Raw genomic sequence first — 26,420 nt, forward strand, 5'->3', positions numbered from 1 at the left:
GGTGTACCCCAGGGTTCAGTGCTGGGTTCTCTGTTATAAGTGGTGTACCCCAGGGTTCAGTGCTGGGTCCTCTGTTATAAGTGGTGTACCCCAGGATTCAGTGCTGGGTCCTCTGTTATCAGTGGTATACCCCAGGGTTCAGTGCTGGGTCCTCTGTTATTAGTGTTGTACCCCAGGGTTCAGTGCTGGGTCCTCTATTATAAGTGGTGTACCCCAGGGTTCAGTGCTGGGTCCTCTGTTATTAGTGGTGTTAATAGCACTGTTTCTATTTTTTTAGAACACACAAGGTATATAGTACAGGACAGACTATGGAGGATGTACATAGGTTACAAGCATGCAACATAGGTCGTAAGGGCAGTCGTAAGGGCATAGGTTGTAAGTGCAGTCACTAGTGGAGAACAACCTGGTTGCACTTGTAGATTATAGATTATATAACAACATGCAACTCTGTGCACTTTCTGTGAGAGCACTGTGGGAAAAACCATAATGCATTTAATCTGAAGTTTTCCCCACAGCACTTTTTGGCTGTGGCTCGTTACGTGGGGCGGCTTTAGCCTAAAGGATACCAGTTCATAGAATGGATGTACTAGCTTTGGAAAAGGTTAAATGGAAGGGCAACAAAATTAATAAGGGACCTAAAGGACCTGAGTTAGGAGAGATTAAAAGAGTTAAGTCTGTTTAATCCGGAGAAGAGGCGATCCCACTGTCTGGAGAAAAAAGGTTTATAATCTCCAGAGGTGACAAAGCTACTTAACTTAAAGCTGAGTTCACACAGAGTTTTTTGGACCGGATTTTGACGTGGAATCCGCCTCCAAAAAAACGCCTCCCATTGACTTCAATGGGAGCCATTCACCTCTTTTGTCCGCTAACGGTTTCTTCCCTCTCGCAGAAAGTAAGAAGTGAGAGCTGCCCTATCTTACCGCAGATTCCACGGCTGAATCAGCTGCAGACATCCGCAGCACGACACTCCCTCCCGACTAAGTCCATTCATTTCGGCCTAATCCGGAGAGGAATGTTGCGACTGCATGCCAGTGCACTGCACCTGCACCCAGTCACGGGAGGCGTTTTTTGGAGCGGACTCTGAGGCAGATTCCCGCGTCAAAAACCGCTCCAAAAAACTCTGTGTGAACTCAGCTTAACAGCTTTGGAACTCGAGCTGGTCACAGCGACAACAGCTGACAGCTTCAAAAAAGGATTCAACAAAACAGCATTGATACTTATAGATATGGATAGAATACTTATTTCCATCACTCATGCCCTTTCCCACCCTTTGGTAGAACTTGATATATACTATGTTACTACTTAAACTCCTAGGATGACCATCAGACTCCCAATATGAGTTTCACACAATACCTAAATAATTGTAGTCGAGACAGTTTACCTGTATCTGATGTATCATATCCTAGTATCTGATGGACACTATTCCTCTACAGATACAGAAGATTTGGAGAATGCGTCCTCTTTTGGCTCTTTGCTTCCTTCTGTTCAGCGTGTCATTTGCTAAACAGATATGTCCAGACTCCAAGAGTGCCTGCGCTAAACTTACATGTCCTCCAGGAAAGGATGGTCTACCTGGGGTCAATGGTCTTAATGGCGAGAAAGGAGACAGAGGTGAATATCATCGTAATATATATTTTTTAATGTAGATTGTGAGCCCCATAAATAGATCACAATGTACATTTGTTTTTCCTATCAGTATGTCTTTTGTAGAATGGGAGGAAATCCACACAAACACGGGGAGAACATACAAACTCCTTGCAGATGTTGTTCCTGGTGGGATTCAAACCCAGGACTCCAGCGCTGCAAGGCTACAGTGCTAATCACTGAGCCACCTTGTCACCATTTCATAATATGTTTATAATGTTTACATAGTTATTTTTATATGATACTAGAGAAAGTAGCTGGCGTGGGTGCAAAATGTTCCACCGAACACCGGGAGGTCACTTCCGCTGCTCCTCTTCTTGAGAGATATGACTTAAAGCTTAAACATGGGCTAAAAAAGCAAAAATATAATGGAGGACAATTTAAAGGGGTATTCCCATCACAAGGATCCTATCTATACTGCTTGATAATGTTAATGTAAGACTTTTCCTAAATACATTGCTTCAGCAAAACTGCTTTGTTTGTCGACTATCTTACTTTATTCAATTCATTGTGGCCACAGCTCTGACTTAGCTGCTCATGAGTCAAGTGATGTATCTGCTGCTCTCAGGGGGGAAGGAGGAGGGGCTAAGTGCATGGAGCGAGCCTGTGTTTCTACCTATTCCTGTGTCTACACCACGTGACCTAGGTCCTGCTTTCATTTCTTCTGTTCTCCCAGTTATCAGGCTAGCTAACTCATTTGTGACCATTATGGCAGAGACAGGCAGTCTCTGTATGTAACACAGAATGGAGTTGCTGCTGCCTGTACTTCATAGACCAATATGGGTGGGCGGAGCTACATGAGAATTTGGGGGAGGAAGGTTGCATGTGAAACCCCGCCCACCAAATGATGCAAAAAACCAGGAAGCAAGAAGATTTTACAGCAGTGAAAACTGGTGAGTATGCGACGTGGGAATACCCCTTTAAGTAAAATGAAGCAGTTTCCCTGGTTTCATCTGGTGTCATCTGTCATCTGTCCAAGGTTCCATTGACAATAAAAGTACTAATCTGAAGGAGTTGGGGGGGGGGGGGATACAATAAGATGCATCGTGTCCCTTCCCCCATACATGGCTGATTTTATATTCTGCCATTCTGCCATAAGTAACAATACAACTGCAAACATATAGCTGAGAAAAGCCTAAGTGACCATAATATAAGAGATCCAGGAATACTGGACTGTAAATCCAAGACAAATACATGCAGCTAAGCAGATAAAAAAAAAGTTAAAGAAACAATCAAAAAAACAACCTATGAGCACAGTCAGCAAAGCTGCTGCTGTCAATAATATCCCGTCTGTAATCATACAAGCAGTCAGAAGTACATACAAGGACATAGAATACAAGATTTTTCAAGTTGTGAGGCTTGTAGAATCCTTAGTCTTTGCAAACAACAACAGTTTGCAAACATGAATGTGCAGGTTGTGAGGAGAATCAACCCCTCCACTTACATTCACTATATGAAGAGAGGAAAGGATTGTCCCTACACTCACTGAGATAAGCAAGACAGAATGAAATGTTTGATATGTTTGTCCTCTTCTAAGCCTATTGATATATTTATTTCAGGAGCACCTGGATTACCAGGCATTGCCGGCCCAACAGGACCACAAGGAGAACGGGGACCTGCAGGTCCAAGAGGCGAAAAAGGAGAAAGTGGAAATCCAGGTAACATAGTGATAGTAGTGCACAATAATCTTCTAAGGATACAGACAGTTTTGTTCTTCAGAATTTTTTGTGTTATATTATCTGCTTTCTGACAATTACATGACAAAGGGACTTGCCTGAACACAGGCTGAATGGAAAGACAGACATGAGGTCCTAGTAAGAACCCAAAGACAGGTGGTTATATATAGAATAGTTTTTTATGTGGATTTTTCAGTGATACATTCTAGAGCAATGGTCATCAAGGATCAGTATGTGCACCCTTCGGGGTGTGTCTGACTATTCACCGAAGTAAGCACCGTGGTGAGAATCCTGCCCTCCCCTAATGGTAATTTGTGGGCTTTGTCACCAAAGAACTACAATTACTCTGAGCATTTCTTTGGACTCTCAGAGTATAATTAGCGGATTTCGTGGGGAGGTAATTAAAATAAGAAATAATGTCCACTTGTTATTTAATGTTTTGTTTCTACTCTGCTCATCAAATGCACCAGTGTTTCCCAACCTTTTCGGACTTGGGGTACCCCTACCAGATAATGCATTTTTTTTCCAATGCAGTTTTGATGCAATTGTAACCACATCACAACTGCATTGAGTAAAGGCATGAGTAAAACTACACCATCCTATACTTTGCACCCAGCACATAATAAAATTCACTCTTTGCCATTACCGTGCTCCTTCTGTGGCCCCTGCATGGTGGTATGCTCCCCAGTGGCCCGATACAGTATAAAACTCCCCAATGACCACCACTTTATAATGCTCTTTATTAACATCTGCATACAGTCCAGTTGAGTGAACATACATTCTGCCCCAGCAGGGTCGGTTCACATTAGCATTAGAATTAGAATTGTTCATGCGGGCAGTGCGCGGCAAGCACACGGATCCCATTATAGTCTATGGGGTCCGTGTGCTTTAACTGCAAAGCGCTTGCAGTTGCGTTGGTATTCCATTCAGGGGGGTCTCCATGTGGACTCTAACTGGACGGAATACGTACGCTAATGTGAACCAGGGGTCACACTTCGTGCCAAACATGCACCAACATTGTGCTACATTTTTCTGGTGTAAACTAAGCCAACTAAATTGTAGTGTACAGCTAAAATAAGTAGCCTAAGAATGTCACAGATTTATTATCCTGTATTAGATACTGTTCTAAATGACACATTTTAAGACTTTCTAGTTTGTTTTTTTTCTGAAAAATATCCCATGCAGACATGCTGCAATCTAAAAATACATTGCATGTATTAAAATCGCAGCGTCAATTATACCTATGGAAATTCTAACGTTTTCCATATAGGTTTAATTGAAGCAGAAAGTCTGCAGAATTAAACTCTATAGACGTACTGCGAAAATCACTGCGGGAAAAAAATGCGATGTGGTTTTTTGCGTAGCACTTCTTGGCTGCAGCTCACTACATAGGGCCTTAGCCTGAGAAAGTATAAGTAAGTCTATCATATTCTTGCTCTTATAGACTCTACTCCCACTATACATATATTACATGGAAGATAATATATGCTGAAGGAATATTCAAGTCAGAATAAGTTACTTGTTATCCAAAGGATATGGGGTAACTTGCTGCTCATGGAGATCCAATAGATGGGACCTTCACCATTCAGAAGAACCCTTGTGCTTTACGTCACAGGTTTGAATGAATTGGCATGACATACAAGGCACATTGCAGGATTAATCCCAATGGGATTGCTGGAAAGCCAAAATATAGCACTCAGGTTGGCACTCGCTGTCTGTCCTGCCACCTTAAAACATGAACTGCCGACTGCTGGGACCCAATCAGCAAATTAACCCGTATCCTTGCTCTGACTCGAATATCCCTTTAAGTAATACTATAGTACATATGATTTATACCAGATTGATCCAACCTGAAGTTCAACAATATGAATAGTTTAAGACAGGATTATAAAATATCTCACATGATACAATTACAGTAATATAACTTGTTTCTCATACAAAATGTAAATGACATTCTCTTACTAAGTATTGTGTGATTTTTTTTTTTTTATGCCTTAAAAGTTGAAATAACATCTTTAAATAGAAGACTCGGCACTCTTGAATCAAAATTGGAGCAATATGCTAAAGGTATGTTTACTCCAGGACGGGTCTCGATACTATCATGTGGCTAAGTACTGTAAGATGGCAGACATATGTGTTTAATTTTTTTGTTCTGTGTGTTCATTTCTACATGTTTGCTACAATGATCATTCAGGGTGCTGTGCCATTATGGCAGGGGTCTCAAACTCGCGGCCCGCGGGCCAACTGTGGCCCTCGGGACGATAGTTTTTGGCTATGGCGGCCACCCAGGAGTCAGGCGGCCGCCATAGCTGCCAGGTGTCTACTGTCACAGTAGAAACTCAGTGCTAATGCCTCCAGTCGGTGCCCGCACCGATCGGAGGCATTAACCCCTCAGGCGCCTAGGCCACTTTGCCGGTGATCGCCGGCACCTGGAGCATGCTCCAGGGCCGACATCACGTTGGCATGACAGCCGCGAGCCTTGTAAAGGTTCCCTGGCCAGTCTGCAGTGATTTTCTTTTGCAGGCTGCTCCATGCAGCCTGCAAAAGAAATGACAATTTCTCCAATCGGTCCCTGGCAGCGTATGGGCGCCGCCATTTTTCTGGTGATCGCCGGCGCCTGGAGCATGCTCCAGGGCCGCCGTCACGTTTTCATGACAGCCGGGAGCCTTGTAAAGGCTCCCAGCCGGTCTGCTTTCTCTTTCTTTTGCAGGCTGGTCTATGCAGCCTGCACACATATAAAAGTAGTTGAATACTGTGACATACATGTTTGATATCACCGTGTCCGAAAAAGCCCTCTCTACAAATCTATACAAATATTTTTCCTGTACGGTAAACACCGTAGTAGGAAAAAAAGTCAAAAGTGCCAAACCGCCATTTTTTCACTGTTTTGCCTCTGATAAAAATTTGAATCAAAAATGATCAAAGCTATAGCAATTCCCCAAAATGGTATAACTAAAAAGTACACCCCGCCCCGCAAAAAAAAAAAAGACTCCCTATACACGGAAGTATAAAAAAGTTACGGCTGTCAGAATATGGCAACTTTTAGAAAAAAATTTTTTTGGGAAAACCTGATGCGGCCCAGCCTCACCCAGACTCTACCTCCAGTGGCCCCCGGGTAAATTGAGTTTGAGATCCCTGCATTATGGGTTTCCTGGGGGAAATACTCATAAGCTTCCTCACACCCGGAGAGCCAAACAAATGTCATAATTGTGTTTTGACTTATGTCCAAATTTTTGTTGTCAGTTTTGTAACCACTCCCATAGCGTTTAATATTCAGGCGGGTAATATATTTTATTATATGTATTATGTATTATATGTATGTATTTAGTATATGTATATGTATTATGTAATATTATGTATAACTTGCTACCATGTATTTTTGAAGATCTTACAATAATTATATCATATAGATTTATATCATGTAGTAATAACCTTCACTTTATCGGATAAAATGACATTTATATTCTCTTTATTTCAGCTTTAACATTTCTAAAGGGTGTAGCAGCAGCTGGCGATAAGATCTATGTTACAAAAGGTGACCAGGCGAACTACAAAGATGCAAAAGCTGTTTGTGCCAATGCAGGAGGACAATTGGCTACACCACGAAATGCACTGGAGAACGAAGCTATTGTAAAAATTGCCACACAGTATAACGTTATCCCATTTCTGGGTATAAATGACATAGATACTGAGGGGACCTTCCGATATCTGGATGGCAAAACAATAAGTTATTCAAACTGGGCTTCTGCACAACCAGATGACTATTATGGGGAAGACTGTGCAGAATTGCATTTTTATGGAACTTGGAATGATCAGAATTGCGATGCCTCTGATCGTCTGATCATCTGTGAATATTAATCAGAAATATATTTTGATTATCTGATAAACTCCCCCCCCCCCCAAAAAAAAAAAAAAAAACAACAAAGGAAAAAATAAGCAGTAAGCATCTATGGCTCTATATGTAGTGTCAATCAAATAATAATCATAAATCACTCACAAAATCATTAATTAAATATTCGTTATGAAGCAACTTATTTGTGTGTTTTATCATTTGGTTATTATTTTTCATTTTTAATATAGCGTATTTCCTTTAGGGCTTGTTCACATGGGGCAAGAGGGGGTGGATTTTGGTGCTGAATCCATGTCATAATTCGCCCCCTCACAATAGAGGTTTGTGTAGACCAATAGCCTCCCTTTCTCTAGGCGGATTCCGCAGCTGATTCAGCTGCGGCGTCTACCTAGCGGCAGCACACTCCTGACTAGGCGGCAGGCGTATTTTGGTCCTATTCTGACGCGGCTTCCCACGTCAAAATCAAGACCAAAATACGCCCCCCCGTTGCCCCATGTGATCCTTCTTGACCGCATTGACAGGAGTGAAGCATAGCCTTAGCAACAGTCAGAGGGTGCGTTCACACAATGTAAAATGGAGCGCAAGCTGGCACATATACGTGTTTCAGCATTTTGCGCGCTCAAAAAGATCCCATTGATTTCAATGGGAGTTACGAGCGTATACGCCGCGTTATTTTGCGCTGGTAATTTTGCAAAATAACGCGGCGTATACGCTCGTAACTCCCATTGAAATCAATGGGATCTTTTTGAGCGCGCAGAATGCTGACACGAGTATACGTGCCAGCTTGCGCTCCATTTTACATCGTGTGAACGCACCCAGAAGAGTGGGTGGGGTGGGGTTAATCATTGGTATGTTGCTGGCTACTCCCACTTCACTCTGGTTGGCCACCTATGCTGTATCTACAGTGCCTTGCACAAATATTCATACTTGTCCAGAGGACGCAGATCTGAGTTGAACACATACGTGGCTAAAGCAAGGAGCTGTCACAGTTCAGCTCCTTGCTTCACCGCTGCACTCCCGGCTACTGGCTGTGTAGGCGCGATGTGATGACGTCACATCACGCCTACAACTGTGTGCGAGAGAGAGAGGCGCGGAGAGAGCGACGGGAGAGCGAGGAGAAGGTAAGTGTAATGTGTACACTGAGGTGGAACGTGAAACTGGGGGCAGATGAAGGAGAGAACGGCATGACACTGGGGGAAGAGATGGAGGGACATGAATCTGGGGGCAGAGATGTGGAGACATGAATCTGGGGGCAGAGATGTGGAGACATGAATCTGGGGGCAGAGATGTGGAGACATGAATCTGGAGGCAGAGATGGGGGGACATGAATCTGGAGGCAGAGATGGAGAGGACTTGAATCTGGGGGCAGAGATGTGGAGACATGAATCTGGGGGCAGAGATGAAGGGACATGAATCTGGAGGCAGAGATGGAGAGGACTTGAATCTGGGGGCAGAGATGTGGAGACATGAATCTGGGGGCAGAGATGAAGGGACATGAATCTGGAGGCAGAGATGGGGGGACATGAATCTGGAGGCAGAGATGGAGAGGACTTGAATCTGGGGGCAGAGATGGGGGGACATGAATCTGGGGACAGAGATGGAGGGGACATGAAACGGGGGGCAGAGATGAAGGGGGGGACATGAAACTGGGGCAGATGAAGGGTGTATATGAAGCTGGGGGAGAGATAGAGGGGGGGACATATAATTTACGGGTGACTGTAGGAGGATTATACTGTGTGCGGGCACATGAAAAATTAATGAGAATGGGCGGAGTCAACATGAAAGTGGGCAGGGCTAAATTTGCCGCCGCGCTATGCGCGCCGCACATTTGGTCCCTCTTTCAGTTCTTCAAAAGTTGGGAGGTATGCAAAAGTCTTTCTCAAGCCAATACAGTGAGTTTTCATAGACCCAACAAAACACTGCTGCCTCTATGTATTATCCTTTTTATCACAGCAATGACTCATACACATATATCAGTATACACTATGAATCCACTAGGTGACAGCAACGCACTAGGAAAACAACAGCAGGTCCACTATAATATACATTTACAGTTGTGCTCAAAAGTTTACATACTCTGGCAGATTTTGTTTTTTGGGGGGCTTTTTTTGATTAAAAAAAAATTTCTTCACTCATGGTTAGTGGTTGGGTGGAGCCATTTATTGTCAAAATTCTATGTTTTCTCTTTTTAAATCATAATGTCAACCAAAAACATCAAAATGATCCTGTTCAAAAGTTTACATACCCCAGTTGTTAATAGCATGTATTGCCCCCTCCAACATCAATGATGGCTTGAAGTCTTTCCGGGTAGTTGTGGATGAGGTTCTTTATTTTCTCAGATGGTAAAGCTGCCTATTCTTGTTCCCGTAAATTCCTGGGCTGTCTTCCATGTCCTGCGTGCTTCAGATCTCCCCAGAGTGGCTCAATGATATTGAGGTCAGGAGACTGAGATGGCCGCTCCAGAACCTTCACTTTCTTCTGTTGGATCCAGTGACAGATCGACTTGGCCTTGTGCTTTGGTTCGTTGTCATGTTGTAACGTCCAAGTACATCCCATGTGCAGCTTCCTGGCTGATGAGTGTAAATTTACCTCCAGTATTTGCTGATAACGTGCTGCATTCATCTTTTCTTCATCTTTGACCAAGTTTCCTGTGCCTTTGAAGCTCACACATCCCACATCATCGGTGATCCACCTCCATGCTTTGCAGTAGGAATGGTGTTCCTTTCATCATAGGCCTTGTTGACACCTCTCCAAATGTAACGTTTATGCTTGTGGCCAAAAAGTAATTTTTTGTCTTTAAGCACTGCTTAAGACATTACCCATAATGATGGAAGATACCGCAGCTTCAATACTCTGGTTCTAGTTTTGAATTTGAAGCCTCTCAGGCCTTACATTCTCTGTTAGACCTGAACACATCCTTGGGGACCAATGGTCTCATCCCAACACCTTTTGGAGTTCGATTGTTAATAGTCTGGTGTAGGGTACCCATGCCAATCCAAGGGGTACTCGGGGTTGTGTACAGTGGTGGAGGCTGCGGTGGTAGAGGATAGTGTTGTTGGTCTCCTTGACTTTGGGATCAGCCTAGCTTTGTGTGGGGTATTGATATTGTTCCAGAGTCCAATTTGTATAGGAGACTCATGGCATACTCATTGAACTTCCCGGAACTACAAGAGCCTCTATGGTTATCCTGGCTGGGGTAGCTGCTTTACAGTGTCATACGGGATGTGTGAGGAGGAGGGGGGATGTGGATTCATTCTTGGCTTGGTAGTTAATTGCTATTGTAACAGAGGGTCAGGAGAGCTGATGTCTAAGCATGGATGTTGGGGACAGGGGGGGTGGAGGGGCCACTTGCTCGACGGCAAGTCCTGGCTGCTTAAGTCACATCCGTGGATGCATATCTGTGAATAGTCACTGGTCTAGCTGATGGATTAGAAGGGTTGTATGTGGCCACTTCTGGTGGGGAAAATTTGGTTTTGAGTTCCGTTGGTGATCAATTAACGTGTCAATATGCTAGTGAGTTCTCCAACCCATCCACTCTACCTTTCCATCAAAATTGTAAGCGAACTACTTCTCTAGCCATAGTATATTCATTTTGAATATGTTGAACAACATTCAACCATTAAAACATGGGTAACAGGCCACCCATGTTTTTTTTTTGCAAAACTGGAGGGCAACGACTGGACTTAATATCACAAAAACAAGTTGAGTTCCTGCCGATTTAGATGAAGGTCTGAGCCTGAAGTTTTCTTTAAAGAGACTTTGGGAACAGCAACACAGCTTCTTTTTCTGTTCCATTATGGTCAAGATTGGAAGAGACAGATTTGGGAACTCCCCCAGTACCCTCAAATTCGCCAAACAGCAGACAGACAAAAGTACTTACATGATGGCACCAACAGTAGTTACTCTAGGAAATACCATGGATGACTATGAAAACGAGAGACTCGCCAAGGAAGAAAACTCTGGAACTTCTCTGTCACCCATCTCTAGATCATTATTAATGAAAATTCTCTAAAAGAAAACCTTAAAAGCATGTCCCTCTCAAAGCTCGGGAACATAAAGTCAGATCTTACCCAGTTCGGATTCAGGGTTGAATCAGTAGAAGTTGCATGGGATGAGATGTCCTCCTTTTCCTCATCTTTAGCTACGATACTGCTGAGATTCTGGTGGCAGGTACAACCAGACACTAAATATGGAAATTCTACCTTATAGTTCTTCCAAGATATCATACCTTTGACATTGATGAACCGAAGGATGCTGAAACCTCTGCTGAAGCGGTCCGGCTCTCACATACATCCTTGGAATTCTCCTGTCACCAAAATCATGAAGCAAAAACAGGCAAAAATAGATAATATATTGAGCCAAATTGCTCGGTTGGTAGCAAACTTTCACAGATCAATTTCGTGCAATCTGATCTATTACAGTTCTAAGAGAAAAGACAGTAGACTAGACTAGACTTTTCCACTAGTGGAAAAAAAAAAGCTAGCAGAACCCATTGAAATCAATTGGAGGCTTTTTTTTTTTCAGTGCTGAAAATTTTGCACCAAATTCAGCACCATTTTCCTTTGTGTGAATGGACCCTCAGCTTTCCCTGAACATGCCAGCTGGACTAATCCCACAATTGCAAGATCAGTACAAGTATGCAGAGAGACTTTTGGAACTCAATATCACCCAACCCGCTGAGAGAATTATGTGCAGACAGGTAGTGTTGTGAAGGTAGACCATGTCCATTCTTATTTTTATACATGCTTTATACTGCATAAGAAATTATATTTTTCTTTGTGCAACGTTTATACATTAAGATGGCGCCTGTATCCAGTACCGCACCCAGATGCTGATGCACATGATCGTCATGTGGTTTACAAGAAAGACAGTATCATTTCTCGGGAAATCGAAAGCTAAGAGATGTTGAAATTTAAGAGCCAATGACTGATCGCCAGTGTATTCGGATACAAGACGTATATGCTTACAGCCTGCCGTTATCTTATCTTTCTTGCATTCCTGTATAAAAGCTGTAACTTCCTCAATAAACCTCAGTACTGTGTGAGCGCCCAGTTGCATGGACTGAGATTGAAACTGCATCAACGTCAGTGTTTATCTTTGTCAGCGCGCACATGCATGATTGATTTGGAGCAGGTGACTGACCACTGGAAGTGACCCGTATTCTGGCGGAGGTCACTACCTCAACAGTGTCTTGACTAGGGTTGAGCGATCGGGATCGGAAAAGATCGGATTCCGATCGGCGAGCGAGTAAATTTCACGATCAAGATTGGAATTCCGACCCGATCATTTCCAGTGGAATCGAGATCGGAGGTCATCTCAAGATCGGCTCAACCCCAAAAGTGACTTTTCCTATAGAAAAGCATTGACTAGGGTTGAAGATCGGGATCGAAAAAGATCGGATTCCGATCGGCGATCGAATAAATTTCACGATCGAGATCGGGATCGAGATCGGCTGGAAAATGATCGGAAATCGGATTTTAAAATCGATCTTGAAATCTCAAGATCGGCTCAACCCTAGTCTTGACAGTAATAATCTACCCAGGCACGTCACATACTAATGTGAAAAATTTGCATCTCTCTCAATATGATGCTTCTATACCCAACTTCCTTCGTAAATACACCTTAGATAGGCCATTCTGCCAATTCAAGGAAATTATGATAGTTAAGTCTTGCTCAACAAGGAAATGATAACTTCTTATGTCCAGTCAATACCATTAAGCCTTTGTATCTCACCATCTGGAAGACAGAATTGAAGATTACCTGATATGACCAAGAAGAAATACTAGCCGACTTCCATGACTTCTCCACCTATGTCTGGATACCAGAAAACCCCTTTCGGCTGAGGCCCCACGTTGCGGAAACGCAGCTTTTTTTGTTTCAGATTTTGTTGCATTTTTTTTTTTTATCCAAAGCCAAGAATAGTTACATAAGGAATGAGAAATATACCGGAAGTTCTTCTACTTCTACCTTCTGCTCAATCCACTCCTGGCTTTGGTTTAAAAAACCGCAACAAAATCTGCAACAAAAAAAGCTGCGTTTCCGCAGTGTGGGGCCCCAGCCTTAGACTAAGGCCCCACGTAGCACGTCATAGCAAAACAAGACAAGACCGCAGCAGGAATGTATTGCATTTTATTTCCACAGCATTTTAATCTGCAGACTTTCTGCACCTATTATACCTAGATCTATTTCCATAGGTATTGCTAACATGTTGCAAATTTAAAAAATTCTAGTGATTTTGAAAGTGCAACTTTTCTATTGCATATTTTTTTCTGCAGTGTGTGGATAGCACCAGAATCCTACCCACGTTACAGGTACTGTAAAACGTGGCATTTCCATTCTGTCCAAAATGCTGCTTTTTTGCAAAGTGGGGCCCCGGTCTTAGGCTAAGCCCCTATGTGGAACAAACCACTAGCGCAAAAAAGACCTCTATTGTGAGGGGGCAGATTTTGAGGTGGATTCGGCATCCTCTTGCCCCGTGTGAATGAGCCCTAATAGGTTGGACTTTATGTACCTGTTTGTTCATACAACCTCATCTACTTTGTTACTATAAGAGATGTAAATGTTTAAACAAGTTCACAAGTTTTAGCGCCAAGTTCCCAATGTCTCAGAAATGTTTTTCAATATGAATTTCTTTTGAAATTAACCTCATGCTACTTCTACAGTATCTAAAGCTATCATATGGCAAGGGGCCAGGTTTCAGGTTATGAAACTATATTATTGTTTTTATCTTTGTCAACAAATCGATTTCTTAGTAAAGTCTGCACAAGAAGCAAGGCCATTGTTCTTGGTTACTTACTTTTTCTTTAGAAAGATATCAGTACCGATTTGAATTGGGGCTCAGTGTGACCTTGAAATCCCTCCAATACTCGAACAAAGGATTGCAATTGTTAATGTTAATGCTAAAAGGCATTGCTAGTTATGTATGCAGGTGGATAGTGTGAGCATATGAGATACAGCTATTTTCCTAATTGCCTAAGACTGTCAGATACCCTGCATTTGAACATGTTAGGGTAATAAGCTAACGCATTTATATGATTACAGCATCATCAGGAACAATTTTAATTGACTGCCCAAAAAAATCCCAGGAGAAGATTGATGTAGTGGCAAGATTTTCATAGCACCATGCTGCTCAGACCCTGATCCTAGTGCACACTCCTCCCAGTCGTAAGCTGGCTGATGGGTTGGGGCCAATGAACATCTTATAGTATTCAGTGAAGCTTGTCCTCAGCCTGCAATTCCATATGCAGCCGCACGTCCACAACACCAGAAGAGGCAAGATATTCACCTGCTTCATGGACTTTAAGAAGGCGTTTGATTCAGTATGGCACCCAGGCCTGCTCCTGAAACTTCTAGAGAGTGGAATAGGAGGAAGAACGTATGACGTCATCAAGAGCTCCTATACCGGAAACCAGTGCAGTGTGAAGGTGAATGGGAAAAGGACAGCATACTTCCAACAGGCCCGAGGGGTCAGACAAGGCTGTAGCCTGAGCCCAACGCTCTTCAACATCTACATCAATGAACTGGCTACAGCCCTGGAGGCCTCACCAACCCCAGGTTTCACCCTGAACAATCGGAGGTGAAGTTCCTGCTATACGCTGACGACCTCCTACTCCTGTCCCCACCGAGAAAGACCTCCAAGAAATCCTGTCAGTGCTGGAAAAATTCAGCACCACATGGGCTCTACCCATCAACTACAAGAAGACCAAAGTCATGGTATTTAAGAAGAAGGGCCACAGCAAAGCCCCCACCCCACAATTCACACTGAACAGCCCCACACTGAAAGAAAACCAACAGCTACACCTACCTGGGGCTGGAGCTCAGCCAATCAGGAAGCTTCAAAGCAGCAATAGAAACCCTGAAAGCAAAAGCCTGCAGAACCTTCTACGCCATCAGAAGACAACTGTACCACCTCAAACCACCGGTGAGGGTCTGACTGAAGATATTTGACGCAGTCATCGATCCTTCTCTACGGCAGCGAGGTTTCAACTACAAGATTACAGCATCTCCCCATATAGCGGTCACCAACTAAGAGGAAGATGAGACTCCACGGACTGTTATACCCAAAATCACCCCCCCCCCCACCATACAGCTGTCACCAACTAAGAGGAAGATGAGACTCCATGGACTGTTATACCCCAAATCAGCCACCCCACCCCACCCATACTCTCCCCATCGACTCCAACTCCCCCCCACACACACTTTACTAGCTTTGGCAATGCCAAATATCCATTTGGACATGCCAATAAAGCCTATTTGATTTGATTTGATTTAATTTGCTGCCAGCGAGGGAGCACAATTCAACTAATCTTCATGTTTCGAGTAGGGTTGAGCCGATCTTGAGATTTCAGGATCTTTTTCAAAATCCGATTTTTGATCATTTTCCAGACGATCCCGTTAGTGAAATTTGCTTGATCGCCAATCAGGATCCGATCTTTCCCGATCCCGATCGCTCAACCCTAGTTCCGAATCCATCACAGCCACATTGTCAGCATTGTTTCATCCAATACCATCACCATGTTGGTGTGGCATCTGTTCCCAAACAGGAGCAGTACCATGTTGGTGTCCCACACAGAGATTATATTTGGTGTCTTGTTTTTAATCAATTTTCATCCAGGCCCACTGCCACTTATTTTTATTTAAAATAACAAATCGTTTGTACTAATAATTCCCTAGAATAGGCAAATTTTTGGAACATTTTTCATTTTAAAAAGCATAAAAAGTGACACTAGAGCATATGGTTAAACAAGAAGTTTGTAGCTACTGCCGACCATACACTTTCCATATGTGTTGCTATCATTTTTACAGTACTTTGGCTGTGTTGGCTTTAGAGAGCTAGAAATGGTTGGATATAGTCCTACTAGCCCTCACGGTGGCATATAACATGTTTTAAGCCAATTTATGTTCTAATTCAGGACAAATTTATTTGAACTTAAATTATGGGACAGAGGTGACTAAACTGAAATCACAATGAAACTTAAAGGGGTTTTCTGAGCAAAAACGTTGATATTAATGGGTTATTAAATGACCCAAATAACTTATAAGTGTTTTGAGTGATTTCTGGGTTTCTATGGGAGCTCCTGACATCCTCTGCATTTGTTTACAGGGTGTAGCTTCCTGCTGTCTTAGCTCATGCAATGCATCATGGAAGTTGTAGGCTGAACCACACTACCTCCCTCTCACTCCCTCCCCCTACTTCCATGTAGAAGGAAGTCTGGACAAGAAGACAAGTAAGTTTGATGGGGTGTGGGAGTAGTATTGGTGATGTTCCGTTTCTTGAAACGGGGAAATGGAACATCACCAGATAATCGGAAAATGTGTCTGGGGAGGTCACAAGACCGACTTTCCCTTACTTAATAAATATTCACTGGTCTCTGCATGATAGCTGTTTATACCAGGAGAATCTTAATTTTCAGAACTACTGGCCGACATCAAAGGTTTCTATAAGTGTGGAACCAGTAGATGCCAGGTATGCCAGTATGCAGAAAAATTGACAGATTTTCAACCAGTACAGGAAAAAAGATGTATAAGATTAATAGTCATTTAAATTGTAAATCCAGGTATGTGGTTTACCAAATTTGCTGCAAGGAATGTAATCTCCAGTAAATCAGATGTAATATCCAGTAATTGAAAATTAGAATGTCCGAAGACATATCCACTAGCATTAATAATGTTCTAACCAAAACATCAGGGGCTTCTAAACATGTTTTTTTTTTTTTTTTTTTTTTTAAATCAACATTGTGGCAATTTAAAATTTAGAGCCATGGAACAAGTAAAAAAACAAAACAAAAACCCACGAGGTGGGGATTGGCAACACAAACATCTCCGAAGAGAAGCATATTGATCTAAATCCAAAAACTAAGATTGTATGCTCCACAGTAGCACCCCCACAGTATTATACGCTCCACACAGGCCCACACACGCACAGTATTATATGCTCCTCAGTATGCCCCCCCCACAATATTATATGCTCTTCAGTACGCACCTACACACACCCTTACACACTTATACTTACCCATGAAGAGCCGCTGAACGTCGTCCTCGTTCAGACTGCAAGCGCGATGAGCTGCGTTGGGACAGAAGACACACTCTGCAGTTAGTGTAGGCCACGGTTGCGTGGACCGCGGCCTACAGTGACAAAAGCTCACTAATGGGGAATCCCGTACTGGATTCTCTGTTAGTGAGCGATCCAGGCGACGACACGTGGGCCACATGTGGCGGGTTGGATAAATGTCCTCAGCTTGCCACATGTGGCCCTGAGCCGTAGTTTCAGGACCCCTGGTCTAAACTAATGATCTAAGGCTTTAAAATTAATAATTTTGTAACTAGAATTTTCACATATTTAGCAATGAAATTGACCAGTATGTGCAAGAGGTGGAGAAACATGTTTATAATTATTTTTGAGTGCACATATGCACAGCCTTATTTCTGATTTGACAGCAGGCAAAACAGGGACTGGATATCTGTGGGTTTCAAAGAAGGGAACTTTAATTTCAATAAGAAGTTGCATATACACAGTCCAGTCCTATTAATGTGACCGCCGCCTACTTTTGACGTCGTTACATAACCAATCGCAGAAGGCATGTATCATCAGCCATCTGGGTGCACTCATCATTGTGGAAGGCACGATGGATCAAAACAAGTATGTATGTATGTATCCTTGCGGACTATGTTCACCCCTACATGCGAATTGTTTTTCCTCAGGATAATGGCATCTACCAGCAGGACAATGCGGCGTGTCATAAAGCTCGCAGTCTTCGTGCGTGGTTTGAGGAGCACCAGGATGAGTTCACCGTACTCCGTTGGACAGCAAATTCTCCAGACTTGAACCCAATTGAGAATCTGTGGGACCACCATCGATCGGGTTGTTCACTCCATGGATGCGTAACCGAGTGCAGCTGGACACGGCACTGGAGTCGGCATGGCTCAACATCCCAGTGACATCATCACGACATCCCCTCTCTTCCTGCACGTCTCGCAGCAGTCCGCTCTGCCAAAGGTGGTTTTTCTGGATTTTGACAGGTAGTCACATTAATATGACTGGACTGTGTATCTCGGAGAGAAGGCCAATAAACCTTTTTGCCCTCTATTAAATTATAGAGGTGATGTAGAAGTGCACTGATACGATTAGAGTGGGATATGCAATTCGTTGCCCTGCTTTTGAGTTGCCTAGCTAAAAGTACTCTGGACTTATTGCTATGTACATACTAGGAGGCCTATAAGCAGTGAAGGACATGTTTATACATAGAGGGGAGGGCAATTTTCAAGTTTCTGAGTAAATCGCAGCTTACAGATGGGGTTAGTAGGGTCTTATGTAGAGATTCTACACGGTGGATCTTAGAGAGAAGCCGCCTTAATGCACATTCCTCTTGTAACTGCTTTATAAGCATTCCAGGGTATGAAGAGATTGTCGATAGAAGTTGATAATGGGTTACACAATAGTGTTATATGACGAACCAAATGTTTCTATTTGCCTTTCCAATAAGTTGATTTCATGACTCAGCTAAGAGACCCTGGATTGTCCATTTGTAGACTTTACACAACCTTGAAAATCTGGTCACTGTATTGTACTCCTTGTGTTGTCTTATCTGTAAAATGTTCTAAAAAGGTGGCCTGAATTACAATAAGATGAGACATGTATACACACCACGAGGCTGTGTATGACTTTCCCAGGCCTGCAATATGTTTGTTTTATTAACTAGGGTTTCATATAAGGTTTTCCGCAGAATTTGTTCTGTTCATCAAATTGCTACAATAAAGTCATATTTGTCATGATGTCATTACAGAGATGTTCTTTCGATTGATTTGCATTAGGTGGAGAATATGGTGGAGGATATGACTGTTAAGCTTCCTGTTACTGACATGAGGGCCTGTAGATATAACTTAGTGGTTGGGATAGGGTTTGGTCCGATCATGTAATATTACCAATTGTAGAGCTGGACAGGTCAAAGGTTCCTTCTCCATTAAGGAGAAATAAATATATCCTGGAATAAATACATTATAAGATGTAGAAAAAAATGTGTAACCTCACTTGCTATCTTGCATACATCTCCAAGAATCATACAGATCTGTCTCATGCAGTGACATAACTAGGAATGGCGGGGCCCCGTGGCGAACCTTTGACATGGCCCCCCCGACCAACACCGACGCCGAAGACCTCGACCGACCCCCTCCTACGCATTTCTGCACGTTCTATTATGTCCCATAGTGGCCCCTTAACACAGTATTATCCCCCATAGTGGTCCCTGCACACAGTATTATCCCCCATAGTGGTCCCTGCACACAGTATTATCCCCCATAGTGGCCCCTGCACACAGTATTATGTCCCATAGTCACCCCTGCACAGTATTATGTCCCTTAGTGGCCCCTGCACACAGTATTATGTCCCATAGTCACCCCTGAACAGTATTATGTCCCTTAGTGGCCCCTGCACACAGTATTATGTCCCATAGTGGCCCCTGCACACAGTATTTTGTCCCTTACTGGCCCCTGCACACAGTATCATCCCCAATAGTGTCACCTGCACACAGTATTATCCCCCATAGTGTCCCCTGCACACAGGATTATGTCCCTTAGTGGCCCCTGCACACAGTATTATGTCCCACTGTGGACAGCCATAAACAATTATTATACTCTGGGGTCTTTTCAGACCCCAGAGTATAATAATCGGAGACCCGGGGGAAAAAACATAAAAAACTACTGTTACTTACCTGTTCCCCGTCTCCTACGCGGTCTTCTCCGCTGCCTTCTCCGCTGCTGTCCATGTTCAATGACGTCGGACGTCACATGACCCGGAATGCAGGCTGGGTTCATGTGACGTCAGAGATGTCAGGAAGGAGGCTTGGCAGGATCGTGGAGACAGGGGCGGATCCAGGGCCGGGCGAGCCGGGCAACTGCCCGGGGCCCCGCGCTTAGCGGGGCCCCGCGGCCCGGCCCTAACAAAATGGTCCCGGTCAGCTCGGCATAGTCGGGCAAGTGCCGGGGCCCACAGAGCCTCTGGGGGCCCCCCGGCACTTGCCTGTCACGATTTCAGCTCATCGGCGTCCGTCCGCCGATGAGCTGAATACATACGCAATTAAAGCAGGAGCTGTGAGATCAGCTCTTGCTTTAAAGCTCCGGCCCGGCTTGCGTGTGTAAGCACGATGACGTCATCACATCGCGCCTACACACGCAAGCCGGGCCGGATCTAAGCAGGAGCTGAGGTCACAGCTCCTGCATCGCATATGTGACTGGAGAGAGGAGCGTCGGGGGAACGATGGAAAGTGAGTGATAGAAGGTGAGTGTAAGTGTTTGTTTTGTATTAAATATTAAGGTGGAACATAATGAAGGGGGCCCATGAAACTGGGGGGCAAATGAAGGGGAGGGGGGGAACGGCATGACACTGGGGAAGATGAAGGGGGTGGGGAGAGAACAGCATGAAACTGGGGACAGAGATGGAGGGGGCCCAATGAAACTGGGGGGCAAATGAAGGGGAGGGGGGAACGGCATCACACTGGGGAAGATGAAGGGGGTGGGGAGAGAACGGCATGAAACTGGGGACAGAGATGGAGGGGGCCCAATGAAACTGGGGGCAAATGAAGGGGAAGGGGGAACGGCATGACACTGGGGCAGAGACGGGGGACATTAAACTGTGGGCAGATGAAGGGGGAGAACGTGATGAAACTGGGGACAGAGATGGAGGGGGGACATGAAACTGGGGGCAGAGGAAGGGTGTATATGAAACTGGGGGAGAGATGGAGGGGGGGCATATAATTTACGGGTGACTGTAGGAGGATTATACTGTGTGGGAGCACATGATAAATGAATGAGAATGGGTGGAATCAACATAAAAGTGGGTGGAGCCAAATTTGCCGCAGCACGCAGAGCGCGCCGCACATTTTACCCCTCTTTCTACTCTTTAAAAATTGGGAGGTATGGCGTTGGTGACGCCACACTCCTGCATGACGTCACTCGCTTCATCTGCGACGCACAGTGTCTCGACTCCCCCGCCTCCTTTACAAGGGGGCCCACTGAGGCTCTGTCGCCTAAGGGCCCATAAAAACATGGAGCCGGCCCTGGGTCAGCATGTCTCGATTTCAACTCATCGGCGTCCTACGGATGCCGATGAGCTGAATACATAGGCGTTTAAAGCAGGAGCTGTCACAGCTCAGCTCCTGTTTTAACGCTGAGCTCCGGCATTTGTAGTCGCAATGTGATGATGTCACATCGCGTCTACAATATGTGTATGAGGGAGAGAGCTGCGGGGGAAAGAGGAAAGGTGAGCGCGCGTGTGTGTGTGTGTGTGAGAACAGCATGACACTGGGGCAGATGGAGGGGGAGAGAACAGCATGACACTGGGGCAGATGAAGGGGGGAGAACGGCATGACACTGGGGCAGATGAAGGGGGAGAAAACAGCATGACACTGGGGCAAATGAAGGGGGGGGAGAACGGCATGACCCTGGGGTAGATGAAGGGGGGAGAACGGCATGACACTGGGGCAAATGAAGGGGAAGAGAACAGCATGACACTGGGGCAGATGAAGGGGGGAGAACGGCATGACACTGGGGCAGATGGAGGGGGAGAACAGCATGACACTGGGGTGGATGGAGGGGGGAGAACAGCATGACACTGGGGCAGATGAAGGGGCGAGAACGGCATGACACTGGGGCAAATGAAGGGGGAGAGAATGGCATGACACTGGGGCAAATGAAGGGGGGGAGAACGGCATGACACTGAGGCAGATGAAGGGGGGAGAATGGCATGATACTGGAGCAGATGAAGGGGGGAGAATGGCATGACATTGGGGCAGATGAAGGGGGGGAGAATGGCATGACATTGGGACAGATGAAGGGGGGAGAACGGCATGACACTGGGGCAGAGACGGGGGGGGGACATGAAACTGTGGGCAGATAAAGGGGTAGAATGGCATTAAACTGGGGACATAGATAGAGGGGGGGGACATGAAACTAGGGGTAAATGAAGGGTGTATATGAAAATGGGGAGAGATGGAGGGAGGACATATAATTTACAGGTGACTGTAGGAGGATTATACTGTGTGGAATCACATGAAAAATGAATGAGAATGGGCGGATTCAACATAAAAGTGGGCTGGGCCTAATTTGCTGCGGCGCGCTGCGCGTAGGGCCCCGCCAAAGTCAATTGCCCAGGGCCCCGCAAACCCTGGATCCGCCACTGCGTGGAGAGGTAAGTAACAGTGTTTTTTATGTTTATTACCTCTCCCGGTCCACCAATCATTATACTCGGGGGTCCAAAAAGACCCCCCGAGTATAATGATAGCAGCAGTAGTGGCTGTCACCAGGCCCCTAATGTCCCGGGCCCTGTGGCAGCTGCCTCCGCTGCTATGGCGGTGGTTACGCCACTGGTCTCATGAATAACTCTACAGCGATGAGGCAGTTTTGGTGGAATTAGTCCAGTGTTGTATCCAGGTTATGATTGATGTCTCCTCCCATTATCAAAATACACTGCTCAAAAAAATAAAGGGACCCCTCCAATAACACCTCCTAGATCTGAATTTGTTCTGTACAAAGTTGAATGTGATGACAACAAAATCACACAAAAATCATCAATGGACATCAAATTTATTAACCAATGGAGGCCTGGACTTGGAGTCACCCCAAAAATTAAAGTGTATTAACACACTACAGGCTGATCCAACTTTGATACAATGTCCTTAAAACATGTCACAATGAGGCTGAGTAGTGTGTGTGGCCTCCACATGCCTGTATGACCTCCCTACAACGCCTGGGCAGCTCCTGATGAGGTTGCGGGAGGTCTCCTGAGGAATCTCCTCCCAGACCTGGACTAAAGCACCTGACAACTCCTGGACAGTCTGTGGTGCAATGTGACGTTGGTGGATGTAGCGAGACATGATGTCCAAGATGTGCTCAATCGGATTCAGGTCTTGGGAACGGGCAGACAAATCTATAGCTTCAATGCCTTCATCTTGCAGGAACTGCTGACACTCCACATGAGGTCTGGCATTGTCCTGCATTAGGAGGAACACAGGGCCAACCACACCAGCATATGGTTTCACAAAGGATCTGAGAATCTCATATTGGTACCTAATGGCAGTCAGGCTACCTCTGGCAAGCCCATGGAGGGCTGTGCTGCCCTCCAAAGAAATGCCACCCCACACCATTACTGTCCCACTGCCAAAGAATGTTGCAGGCAGCAGATCGCTCTCCATGGCATCACCAGAACTAGAACTAGATCCAAATACTCAATACAATTGTTGGAGCAATTACTCGTAAAAAATAACCACCAGTCATTTGTGTTAAGATGGCTTATACATTCAGTCCGATTAGTTGGTGATCCCCTCCAAATGAATAGGATGTCATCTATATACTGAATGTAGAAAACAATGGGTTTTTTTTTTACCATTTATGATTGGAATAAATAAAGTTGTTTTCCAACTGTATAAATTTCATGCCCATTGCGGTTCCGCGACACTGTTGATATAACTCGTCCTCAAATGAAAAAAAAACATTATGTTCTAAAATGAACAGCATACTATCAAGGAAAAACTTTTTTTTGGCAAGAAGGTAACGAAGAATCTATATCTGAGAAACCGACCAAATTCCTTTCACATGTGGAATATTTGAGTAAACTCTAAGTAGTTTCCCTTTGTTCTGGCTACAATCCATCACACCAATGATACAAGTCTGGATAGCCAAAGTTAAGAAGATCATGAGGTTTGAGGAATTGATTAGTTGGTCCAGTAGAACGCGTGATAGATTTATAAAGCTATGGTCACCGTGGAAAGAGTTAACACTGTCCTCCCCTTCACTTTCCCCTCACCCCATCCCAGTAAGCCCTGGGGTATGGGCAGTGGTGAAACTAACCTTTCCATCAGTCTTCTATTTGGTTGTTTCTGTATACATGTGGAAAGTATACTTTCCATACTAGTGAGCACACTAAACACCTCTCCTATCTCCTGGCTATGTGTAAGGGGAAGGGGGGGGGGAGGGGTGTTGATGAATTAACTACTACTGTGTACTACATAAGGAACATATCTTGGCAGTTTTGCAAAATAAATACAATAGTATAATTGTAAAAGCTTTGTTTGCTTTGTATTTGTTGAACTGCCAAGCGTTACCCAATAGGTTTTATCTATATATCTGATCATTCTCTGCCATTGCATCACCTACAAGCAAATAAGGAAACAATCACTTAAAAACTTCTGTATATATAGAGCTGTGCGGAATATTTCTATAACTCCAGTGGTTGATGTTCTCCTCCTCCATTTAACTGGAATGGTATGTATCATCTACTGAAACTGAGATTATACAACTTCATACAACAGACAGATTCTGACTTCTTAGGGTTTTATTTTTGTTTAGTTTTTGCAGTAGTATTATAATACTTCATTTATGTATTTAAGTATTTTTGTCTATTTTCTTATATTGAAGTCCATTACATTTCATATAAATATCATCCATTCAATATGTTATCCAGAACAGAATTCACGAATATGTTATTAGTTAATAGATCAGTTTTGTTATGAAAGATGATAGAATAAAAAAGGTATGAGAGAACTACCAAGCTATACAGTATATGTTATAAGATAAGATAAGATAATCCTTTACTAGTCCCACAGTGGGGAAATTTCAGAAAACTAAGATTGCCATGACCCGGATTTGAACCGGGGTTGCTGCGGCCACAACGCAGAGTACTAACCACTATACAATCACGGCTAGCTTTGTTAGTGTATGACATTGATAGTTTTTAATGGGATTGAAGACTAGTTAAGGGATCGTATCCAGAGAGTTGAGTTCAATGACCGCTCAGAATGGCCCTTTGTTATTAGTGGTGTATCCCAGGGTTCAGTGCTGGATCCTCTGTTATTAGTGGTGTACCCCAGGGTTCAGTGCTGGGTCCTCTGTTATTAGTGGTGTACCCCAGGGTTCAGTGCTGGGTCCTCTGTTATTAGTGGTGTACCCCAGGGGTCAGTGCCACATCCACTGTTAGCTTATTTAGAACGGTCTCCGTTCTGCAGGTTTCCGTTTCCTGCACAAAACAGAGGCAGGATACGGAAACCTGCAGGACTCTTTCATGCCCATTCATTTGAATGGGTTTGAAAGATGTCCGGCCGTGAGCGGTGGTGAGCGTTTTATGCTCTCCGCCGCGAAACCATTTTTTTAAAATCGGACACAGAGTCGGACATGCAGTACTCTGTGTCCGGTTTTAAAAAAGAAACGGTTTCGCGGCGGAGAGCATAAAACACTCACTGCTGCTCAGGGCCAGACCCAGTCTGACAGCTTTCCGTCTTCTGCCGGTAGAAGACGGAAAGCTACGAACGGAGACCCAAACACTAGTGTGAACCTAGCGTAAGAGACATGAAGGACCTGAATTAGGAGAGATTAAAAGAGTTAAATTTGTTTAACCCGGAGAAGAGGCACTCCTACCGTCTGGAGAAAGGTTTATAATCTCCAGAGGCGACAAGGCTTTTTTACTGTAAAGGTTGCAAATCTGGATCTGGTCACGGCAGGAACAGATCACAGCTTCATAAAGGGATTAGATGCCTTTTTACAGCAAAATAGCATTGATACGTATAAATATGGATAGAATATTTATTTCCATGAGTCATGTCCTTTCCCATTCCTTGGTGGAACTTGATATTTTATGTATTTTTTCAACTGTACTATATTAATATGTAAACTCCTAGGATGACCATCAGACTCCCAATATGTGTTTCACACAATACCTTAATAATTGTAGTTGAGACAGTTTACCTGTCCCCATGATGTATCATATATTAGTATCTGATGGACACTATTCCTCTACAGATACAGAAGATTTGGAGAATGCGTCCTCTTTTGGCTCTCTGCTTCCTTCTGTTTAGCGTATCTGCTGCAGAGCAATGTGACGACATAGAAAGTTCCTGTACTATAGTTAAATGCGCTCGAGGAAAGGATGGTCTACCTGGGGTCGATGGTGCTAAAGGCGAAAAAGGAGACAGAGGTGAATATCATTATATTATTATATTATTTTTATATGATACTAGAGAAAGTAGCTGGCATGGGTGGCTGCAAAACGTTCCACCAAACAACGGGAGGTCACTTCCGCTGCTCCTCACTTTAAGAGATATGAATGGAAACTTAAATATGTGCTGACAAAGCAAAAATATAATGGAGGATGATTTATCTAAAGTGGGGGAAAAGTAAAATGAAGCAGTTGCCCATAACATCCAATTTGGTGTCATCTGTCCAAGGTTCCATTGACAATGAAAGTACTAATCTGATGGACTGGGGGG

General features: G+C 44.1%; 1 protein-coding gene and 1 non-coding gene across 2 annotated transcripts in view; one reads left to right on the plus strand and one right to left on the minus strand.

Moving 5' to 3' along the window:
• LOC142183157 (pulmonary surfactant-associated protein D-like) overlaps window positions 1-26,420 on the plus strand; it is a 48,896-nt gene that overhangs the window by 18,504 nt on the left and 3,972 nt on the right. Inside the window, exons 2-5 of the mRNA XM_075258100.1 lie at window positions 890-899; window positions 1,490-1,611; window positions 3,204-3,302; window positions 5,322-5,387. Coding sequence (XP_075114201.1) covers window positions 890-899; window positions 1,490-1,611; window positions 3,204-3,302; window positions 5,322-5,387 — 297 coding nt within the window. The remainder of the gene's footprint in view (window positions 1-889; window positions 900-1,489; window positions 1,612-3,203; window positions 3,303-5,321; window positions 5,388-26,420) is intronic.
• On the minus strand, window positions 24,790-24,861 carry TRNAH-GUG (transfer RNA histidin (anticodon GUG)). Its single transcript has one exon. It is a non-coding gene; the product is annotated as a tRNA-His (tRNA).

This window comes from Leptodactylus fuscus, chromosome 10 (assembly GCF_031893055.1).
Source record: "Leptodactylus fuscus isolate aLepFus1 chromosome 10, aLepFus1.hap2, whole genome shotgun sequence".
Taxonomy (NCBI): Eukaryota; Metazoa; Chordata; class Amphibia; order Anura; family Leptodactylidae; genus Leptodactylus; species Leptodactylus fuscus.